The 10257-nt window shown below is 33.7% G+C and overlaps 2 protein-coding genes across 2 annotated transcripts; both read right to left on the bottom strand.

Moving 5' to 3' along the window:
* Positions 1 to 1520: 1520 nt before the first annotated feature.
* On the bottom strand, positions 1521 to 3255 carry LOC111010801 (ATP synthase gamma chain, chloroplastic). The gene has a single exon (XM_022284359.2). The coding sequence runs from the start codon at positions 2805 to 2807 to the stop codon at positions 1677 to 1679; it is 1131 nt and encodes a 376-aa protein (XP_022140051.1). The 5' UTR covers positions 2808 to 3255; the 3' UTR covers positions 1521 to 1676.
* A 139-nt stretch (positions 3256 to 3394) lies between these two features.
* On the bottom strand, positions 3395 to 6210 carry LOC111010800 (Pentatricopeptide repeat (PPR) superfamily protein). Its single transcript, XM_022284357.2, has 2 exons — positions 5887 to 6210; positions 3395 to 5702 (listed from the first exon to the last, which is right to left on the bottom strand). The coding sequence occupies exon 2, from the start codon at positions 5663 to 5665 to the stop codon at positions 3710 to 3712; it is 1956 nt and encodes a 651-aa protein (XP_022140049.1). The 5' UTR covers positions 5666 to 5702; positions 5887 to 6210; the 3' UTR covers positions 3395 to 3709.
* Between the last annotated feature and the right edge of the window lie 4047 nt (positions 6211 to 10257).

The following is a 10257-nucleotide window of genomic DNA, read 5'->3' as shown; positions in this document are numbered from 1 at the left end:
ATAACAATAATTAGTATTAATATTATGTCAATAATATTTTGTTAATAAATACTATTTTTAATATTTTATCAAATTTTATACATCCTTTTTAGTAAGTTGGGGATATGATAATTTAAATCTTCAAGAGTAAGTTCATTCAGCACTAAATTATGTTTATATTGGCATTGATTCACCCTTCATTTCGATATTGAATCCACATGGTTCAAAAAAAATTTAATACCCTACTTTATTTCAATTTTATACCCTACTTTATTTAGATTTGAATACTTATACCCTACTTTATTTCAATTTAATACCCTACTATATATATATATAATATATATATATAGGAATAAACTTTTTTTTGTCATTTTTTGCCCTTTCCTTTTTACCCTTTCCAATATAAATTTGGAGGCTAATTAGTCATTCAACAATCTCTTTTATATATTTAGTAAAAATTATTAAATGCCACCGTAAAGATCTACCCAAGCCAGAAAAGAAATTTTGTAAAATTAGAAATTAAGACCACCTACTATTTATACTCTAAGAAAGTTCGGTTTCAGAAAGAGGAAAAAATAAAAAACCAACAGAAAACAAAATCGAAGAGAAAATGGGAGAAAAGAACCAAACAATCCAGCGGCATTACCCTACACGCTTCATGTTTCCCTTTCAATACTATATAGTAATAAACAATCATCAATATTAATTTAATGCCCAATTATATCATTCCATTCAAGTTCCAAAAGATGTTTCATCTTCTTCATCCTTGTATGGATGAGCGAAGTAAATGCAAATTGGTTTTACTTGCCAAAGGAAGATTCTCTCTTTTTTTTTTTTTTTTTGATGATGTAAGAGATTAGTTCGTTAATTTTTACCTATTTAATACATAAAAAAATATAAAATTAAATCATATACTAATTTTCTAATTAGATGTTTTAATCGTGACAATCAATTAAATTTATTTGCTATATAGTAAAATAGGACTAAACATTTCACATGTTACTCACTAATATATAAAAGAATTTTTTCCTAGCTAAAAAAGAAATATGGTAAATTTTTTCAATCTTATATCATTTTATGTTATCTTTTTTTAGTACAACATGTGAAGGTTAGATTCGAACTAATAGATATCTTAATTAATTGAGTTATGTTTAATGTTATCTTTTTTTAGTACAACATGTGAAGGTTAGATTCGAACTAATAGATATCTTAATTAATTGAGTTATGTTTAAGTTAGCTATGATGTTATATAATTGATTATCATTGAAATATTAATTCTTTTTTGTACTATTTTTACAAAATATTTTATCATGCAAAAAATTTGTGATTCGAACAAATTTGCTTTTACTCTTTGTTTTCAGACCTGCTTAAAAGGCAAAAGTTGTCTTATAAGACGAGATCCATTCCGACCGTGAAGTCGAGGAAGTACACCAAATCATTTGAAAGAACAAAGACAAGCACAACGCGACTTTATAAAATCAAAGAATTGTAGCTTTGGGAATAAATTTTTAAGAGTTAACGAAGTTTCAATGGAAAACAAAGAAGCAGAACGAGATGACTTTGCATATATTCTATAAAATTGCATAATTGAATGATATCATGAATATGGAAACACCGATTGAAGTATGTTAAGGAGGGAAGGAAGGAAAAGGGGAAGCAAATATTTTCGGGAGAAATATACACAAACAGTGACCAGATTAAGTCAAGGCATTAGCACCAGCAACAATCTCTAATATTTCCCCAGTGATCTTGGCTTGCCGCTGTCTGTTGTACACAATCGACAGAGTTCTCTTCAGCTCAGAAGCATTATCAGACGCATTGCTCATGGCGCTCATTCTAGCCGCGAGCTCACTGGCCAGAGATTCTTGCAGTGCCCTCAAAACCTGGCTGTTCAAATACAGAGGCAATAAAGCATCCAGGATCTGAACTGGGTCCTGCTCAAACTCCAAAATTGGAGAGAAATCTGATGTGCTTGTCCTTACTGCATCCCTTTCCACTGTCAATTTCCCTTCCTTAGTCGTCAGCCTGAAAAACTCATCTTCTGCAGCATCCACGCAGATTCCATTTACGTCACAGATTTCTCCTTTGGGCGAGAGAGGAAGAAGGGTGTGGATTACTGGATCGGATTTGACCAAAGACACGAATTTGGTGTACAAAAGCTCCACTTTATCAACCTCCTCGCTGACAAAGAGCGAGAAAACATCATCAGCTATGGACTGAGCTTCTTTGGCAGTAGGAAGTGTGCCACCTTCGAGAAACTTATCCACTGGAATGTAAGGCCGGCGAAGGAAGTAGGAGTTTCCCTTTTTGCCAACACTGATGACGGTGTATTCAACACCCAGTTGCTTCAATTCTGAAATTCTGGCTTCGGCTTTCTTTATGATGGTGTTGTTGAAACCACCGCAAAGACCACGGTCGCCGGTGACGACGACTAATGCAACCTTCTTGACAGGCCTTATTTTGGTTAGAGGAACATCAACGTCTTCCGTTTGAAGTTGCTCGTTGATGTTGTAAAGGACCTCAACCAGGGCTTCTGAGAAGGGCCTTCCATTAACCACAGCCTCTTGAGCCCTGCGGACTTTGGCTGCAGCAACAAGCTTCATAGCCTCAGTGATCTTCTGGGTGTTCTTCACCGAGTCGATACGGTCTCGGAGATCCCGGAGACCACAATGGACCGGGGAAACCGACCATGGTCGGGACGGATAGCTAGAGCTTGAACTCTGGGAAGGAAGCTGAAAAGGGCTCAGAAAAGTGCGGGAAGAGAGCGATGATGCATCAGAGACGGTGGGTTTTGAAGACACCCACATGGTCAGATTGGAACAAGACATGGTGTAGCAGCCGGGGAGGGAGCTGTGGCTTGGCGGAGAAGAGGATCTGCAAAGGGGGGTTCTGGTTTTTCTTCGGGTAAAGTCTTATCTTCATTCATTGGCGATGGTGGTTCTGGTTCGCAAGAAAGGAGTGGGAAATGAGTGGAGTAGAGAACTGAGAGAGGATGAGGTTTAAGGATAACGATTTCGACAGTTGAGAAGGCCGGAGGCAAGCTATTGATTCAATTAGTAATGGTGGGTCCATTGTTCCATCTGTCGTGGTGGCTGAGATGTGGATACAGGATTTTTAGTTTTCAGCAATTTTTCTAGTTCCTGCCAATATTCTCTCTGTAGGCAAATCTTGCCAACCTTTTTCTTTCCTGGAATCAGAGACTTCAGAGAAAGTATAAGAAATAATAAAACTCAACTACTGAGTGGCAGCGTAGCATAGAAGAATTATCAGAAACATTCTTCCAGCACATGTGGGGGTCTCTATAAACTATGACACATTGCCATCAGAGGGGAGATTGATGGGCGACAAGGCTGACAGCCGAAGAAGATCATTTCTGGGAAATTGGATTACATAATCCAAGGCAAGAATGTTGGAATTACTAGAACCTGAAATGTAATTTTAGCACTTGAGAAAAGTAGAATTAAGACAGATGATACAAGTGCCAAAATTATCTAAGAGTTTGTAATTACAATTTACAAGTAATATTTTGCATTTGATCAGTTCAAGAATACAAGGGGCAAAACACTTGCATTTGTTATATGATACAGTTTTGGAGCAACGGATATCAAAATTTCCTGATCATTTGGGAATGATAGATGTTTTTGCTGGAATCGTTCATCCTACTGCTGCAATCCACCCTGGATGTCACGTCGAATAATCAGAAGCGCATGCCCCTACTACGTCCTGCCAGCTACCCTTGGACATTTTCTTGAAGGCAGGGGCTGACAAGAGACTGGTATGTTTGCCTATCAGGAACTGCTCCCTTAAGCACCATGTAATCATGTAACTCAATTACATCCTCGGGGCCACGACTCTTAACAAAATTGGTAATGAGAGTCGTATATGTTATAAAGTCCGGGACTATCCCCTGGTTAGTCATTACTCTCATCAGCTCCTTTGCTTCAAGGACAAAACCCATCTTGCACAGAAAGTTTATCATTATATTGTAAGTAACTCTGTTCACCAAGCTCCCCACACTAATCATTTCTAGAAACAATGCAAATGCCTTCTCGACGTTCTCATTGATGCAATATCCATTTAGCAATGTGTTATAGGTTACTGCATCGAGGAAACTGCTTTGCTGCAATTTGTCTACCAAAAGTTTAGCAGCATCTACTGAACCTTGCTTGCACAAACCATCTAAAATAGAATTATATACCACCAAGTTGGATTTTCCATCTGCCTTTACTGTTTTATCATAAATCTGAATTGCAGTTTCCATTTTTCCTTCTTTGCAGCACCCATCAACCAGAGTTCCATAAGTAACTGTGTCAGGCTTGATACCACGAACAATCATACTGCTCAATAATTGCTTGGCACCTGCCTTATTTTGGCTCCGTAACATATGGTTGATGAGAATGTTGTGTGTAAAAGCATCTTTTACGAGGTTTCTTTCAAGAACGTGATCATGTGCTCTTAGTGCTTGATTGAGATATCCATTTACACAGAGCCCCTTCGTAAGGATTGAGAAGGTAAACTGATCCGGGAGGATATGCCTATTAATCATGTCAGAGAGTAGAATAGCAGCTTCTTCTAATTCTCCTTCCATATAAAGCCAGTAGATGACGGAATTATATACAACAGTGTCTGGAATCAACCCCAATTCAACCATTATATCACACAGCCTAAATGCTACATCCAAACTCCCTTTTCTTGCATACCCGTCTATCAAAGTGGCATATGTTCTCACATTGAAGTCTACTCCCAGCTTAATCATTTCACTAAGAACATTTTCTGCAGTCTCTAATCTCCCTATTTTGCAGAACCCATTCAAGATACAATTATAAGTAACTATATTGGGCAATACACTGCCTCCTGAAATTACCCTAGTGCTCCTTGCAAGCTTCAAAGCAAGAACCATGTCGCCCATTTTACTTGCCTTATCAATGATCATATTAAAAGTAACGACATTAGGCCAGATTTCAATCTTCAACATCAAATAAACTACAGAGATTGCTTCTAGTAATTTACACTCCTTACAAAAGGCATAAATAAGCAAATTAAAAGTATTCACATTTTCACTGTACCCACAGGACACCATTTCCTTATACATGTTCCAAAACTTATCAGTCTCGTCCAACCTTAAAAGCTGATTTAAGAAGTTATTCCAAGCATGAATCGTTACCCAAAAACCTTCCTCTCTCAACTTTTTGATTACGTCGTAGGCACCTTCCACAGTCCCTAACAGAGTGCAAGTCCTCACCAGTGCATCAAAGACTGCCGGATTTGAATTACAAATTTCATAGCTACCAATCAACCCTTCCAGAACCTCCAATGGCGATTTACCATTTTTAAGCATTAAATTCTCCATTATAGACAGCGCATCATTGAAGTTTCTGGAATTGACCAACACATGAACTAAGGTACAACATGATTCCAACGAGTGCGAAAAGTTGTCTCTCGTCTCAACCCAGTTGTAGAATTCTAAAGCTAAGTGTGGAGAAGTCCGAAACTCGCGAACAATGCGACAGACTAACGAATTTGTGAGACTTGGTGATACTTGGTCTAAGAATTTCCATCTTCTCTGTTTTAGATTAACACAAACTGCTTTACAAATGATATCCTCGGTGCCTGGACTTAAAAGCTTCTTACCTGTACGGAAACCTCGGCAGAAAACACTTCTCAGAAAAACGAAGCTAAAAACCATAGAATGCGGAAAACCCAGTTCATGAAATTTCCTAAATCTGCAAGTAAAACAAAATGAAGAAAACTCCAACTAAGTAAACCTCTAAATACACTTATATTCATATTTCTTGAAGACTTAAACAGTGTGAAACAAAATAAAACCCTAATTTCGTTCAAATACAACAAATAGGGAAGATAAAATCAGAGAATGACCGAACCTAGTAATCAACAACAGTATCTCACCTCCGAAGCTTCGCCAAGGAGAACAGAGGATACAGGAACCACGGAACACAAAGTTCTATACGATAAAACTTCTGCAACCCTTGCAGCTGACGTATTCTGTTCCCAGCTCTGAAATTCTGGTAATCCCTCTCGTGCAATCGGAACTTAAAAGTGGTGAAAACCGAAGATGGCAACAAGATAGAAGCTGGAAAGCAGATATTCAACTATTATCAAAATATTGAACTCAGCACCGTAGTATTCACAACCATTGATTTTCCCGCGCGGTTCCGTCTTAAACCTATGTTACCATCATCCACCCCGCCGTTCCGTTGATGGCGACGATAAGCGAAAGTAGGAACTGTCCTAATAACTACCAGTCTACTCTTTGGGCTAATATGTGCCCTACGGGCTTGAGCTTCGGCCCATTATTTTACGGCCCATTAAATAGCCCACATTAAATAATTCAACTCTATTTAATATGCGCTTATTATTTTTTATTATTATTATTATTTTATAGCGTGCATGTTATTATTTTTATTAATTAAAAGAGTTTGGTAAATTTTTTTTTTAAAATATAAGTAGGGTAGAGATATTCAAACTCAACACTTTCTGATTAGAGATAGGTATCAATTACTACCAAATTCGAACTCAACACATTTTGATTAGAGATAGGTATCAATTACTACCAAATTCATGTTTGCAGTACAATTTTAAAACAAAAATTTGATGGTACCACTCTATAATTTTTGTTGAGTACATCCCTCCACAATTATTTAATTTTAAAGAGAAGTTTACAAATGTCTCGTTCTAATTTAATGGATTTGTTGTAAACTTTAATAATTTACTCACTTTGTATAACATGGCCTAAATAACTTTCCAATACGAGCATGTATGAACAATAAATGATATTTTTTCATTTTTTTAACACAAATCCATGACTCAATTCGGAGATAAATGTAAACATGTTGGGTGGTGGAGATTCACTTGTTAATTTGTTGTAATTTTTCTCTCCTGAATATCAAAAAAAATAGTGTAATTTTTTGTTCATTTGTTGATTTGTCTAAACATGTAAGGGGCGTAGATTCAAACATACAACTTTCTAATTAGAGATAAATGCCTTAGCCCATTCAGTTAAGTTCATGTTGGCTTTTATTTATCTTATATTGGAGCTTTAAATTCTTATACTTTTGAACGAATAAATTAAAACATGAACTATGTTTAACAACTCGAACATAAGATAAAAGTATCTATTTTCAATCAAAATGTCATGAGTTCAATTTTACATTTTTACATGTTGTCCAACTACTCTTAATTTTGTTACACACTTAACTTTTAAATAGAACTAAAATGAATCCAATTAAAAGTAGAGGAACAAAAATAAATATTTTAAAAATATAAAAATCAAAATAAACCAAAATAATATTTTGATTTAAAATAAACAATCAATTTGCAGTGGAGTAACGCTACAGTAACCGAGCTTTGACTCAGGACGCAGCATAAACAAAATGCCGAATCGGGTGGTGGTTGTGGGATCCGCCTCATGTACGGCGTCCGTCGGTGCCCATCGGACGATCAGGATCAGCTTTGCTATTTTACCTTAAAGAATTTTAAATTTTCATGTAAATTAAACCATACATAATTAATAATTCTTTTTAATATATAAAAAGTATTAATAAGCGATTAAAATTATCATAATCAATTTATAAATTTTAAGGAAGTTAATTGAAAGCTGTTGCAGTGAGTTCTATTTAATTTGAATGTTGGATCGAAAAAACCAAATCATAGTCATAAAAACTCAAATGCAACTTAAAAGATTTCAGCATCGAAAATCAAATTCAAAAAATATTTTTCAAAGTGGTTCATGCAGTCTCCTCTTCGTTTTGGATTTTATCCTTCTGGGTAAAGGATCTCTACAACCAAAAATATGAAATCCAAACTACTTTTTGAAAAGAAAAATGCTTTTAAATATAGTGTTTTCATTTTATTAATTACTTATTACGTTTACTTAAGCAATGAGATAGGAGGTTCAAATCAGTAAATATATAAGAGATTAAAATTCCAACCATGCTTTTGTGTCGGCAAATAAACATAATATATACTAATGCTGAAATGACGTCAATGTCACAACATCACTTTCACAAATTAATAAAGTATTCACATGTAATCTTTTACCCAAAGAAAAAAAAAAGAAAGCTTGAATTATTTGGACCTCCGTCGTCCGATGGAATCCAATCCAACCGTCCATTCAAATTCAGTCGCCTTCTGCAAATTTCGATAAATTTCAATTCCTTTGCTTGATAATTAATACAAAAGAAAAAAAAACACATTTTTTTTAATTGCTTAGTCACTCCCAAGCCAACATGTCAGCAATAATAATGCAAATAAAAGGATGATTTAATTTATTGGGGTGAAAGTGAGGGGAGATGATGATGGCTTCCACCGTGTTGTAATTTGTTACACACATTTAAATGTGTGTATAAAATGGACTAGAGAATGACTCATAGTGCTTTTCGGATCAATCATGAAAACTCATTTCATATGGCTTTTTCCGTACCTCTTTATATATATATATATACATACAATAAAAAATCACCACCTTCTTTCCAATTTCAAATTATTTCTAATTGCACTTGTATTATCAATGTAATGTAAATGAAATTGTAGAAAATTCACGAGCTAAAGACTTAGCTATTGAAAATTTCTATTTAAAAAAGAAAGAAAAAAAAAATTTTAAGTGTTCGCTCAACACCTACTAACCATTGTTATATTTCACGAAGGGAAAAAAAAAGGTACAGAAGATATACTTTTTCTAATTTAATAAAAATATTTAAAAACTGTCATATTTTTATTGGTGGTTAGGTACCATAACTACCAAGTCTAATGTACACCAAAGATAAAATTCATGGACTCTAGTTGTTTTTTGATTAATTAAATTATATGCATAAAATTGAGCGAAAGTACGATGCACGTTAAAATATTTTAGTAGAGCAATGTTGTCATTCAAATATAAATATCTCAATTCCTCTCATTTTATCTCTCTTTATAAATATTATTTCTCAATCTTTATAAATTTTATCTCTCTGGATCATCACCCCTTAATTTTCTCTCTTTTCCTAAATACTATCTTTCCACACCTAAAATTATTTTTGGACTCAATAAATTATTCTCTCATTAAAATAATAACAAGATATTTCTAAGAGATTCTCACCTCGAGATTCCCCTATCTTTAATAGAGTTTATTGGAAGTCCAAGTCTCGAAAAAGTGATAATAATTTAAAAAATAAAGAAATAAATAAGTGGCATCAGGGTTCCCTGAAAACAATATTTTAAAATTTGTCCCTCAAAAAAGAAATTAAAATTAAATATCGTCAATATGACCAAATTTCATTTTTTTTATAGCTCACCATGTCCCATTTTCATGTCCATTTAAAAAAATAATAAAATAAAAGAAAAGAAAAATAAAACTTTTAAAACAATATAATCACAATTATACCAGCTACACTAAAGTTTTGAGAAATAATTCAAATTTGTAAGAGTATGCCAGATGTTCATGTGTACCTTTACTTTTATAAGGAGCCATTACATCACATTTCTCTCTTCGATTTAAAGAGAAAGTTGGAAAAAAAAATATTTTGAAACGATTTTAAATTTGAAAGGTAAAACTGAAAAATTTTGAAAGTTAGCATAATTGAAATCTATCATACACTTTAGAGGCAACTTAAGTAATTTAATAAAAAAAAATAATATATAAAAGAAACAATATCAATATAGTATGACCAACGCTACCACTTTATATTGAATTGTTTCATTCTCCCGTCAAACTGAACATAGCTCAAGAGTTAAAACACCTATTTCTAATCAAAAAGTCTGAATTCGAATCTTCACTTCACACGTTGTACTACAAAAAAATTTCATTCTCCCACGACAGAGGATAAACAAATTATTGTCTTACTACAGTACATGTACTAATATTTTTATAACTCATTCTCCTTTCAAACATTATAAAGTTGTATAATATAAACTATTTTTTTTATATAGAATTTAGATAAATGGGCTTTTATTTTTGTCCACATAAAATTATTATTATTATTAAAAAAATACATAAAAAAAAACAACAAAGACTTATCTCCATCATAAATATACTAGATGTTAAATAAAAATATAAATACGAACCAATATTCTGAATAGAATTATAAGAAAGAAACAAAAAAAAAAAGGTTATGTTTCACTTTTTAGTTAAATTGTACATATTGATGTTTTTACTAAGAATATCGAAAATAAAAATACTAATAAAAAATAAATGGACACGTGGGTAAGAGAAATATGAGATCTTACCGATGAAATAAATGTATGGCAGTTCGTGCTGACTCATCCTTCAAGTTTCATCAAAAC

The sequence above is a fragment of the Momordica charantia genome (assembly GCF_013281855.1).
Source record: "Momordica charantia cultivar OHB3-1 chromosome 3 unlocalized genomic scaffold, Mcharantia_2.0 BLBB01000003.1, whole genome shotgun sequence".
NCBI classification, from domain to species: Eukaryota; Viridiplantae; Streptophyta; class Magnoliopsida; order Cucurbitales; family Cucurbitaceae; genus Momordica; species Momordica charantia.
The sequence above is the reverse complement of the archived record's forward strand: the minus strand, read 5'-3'. Positions and strand labels throughout refer to the sequence as shown.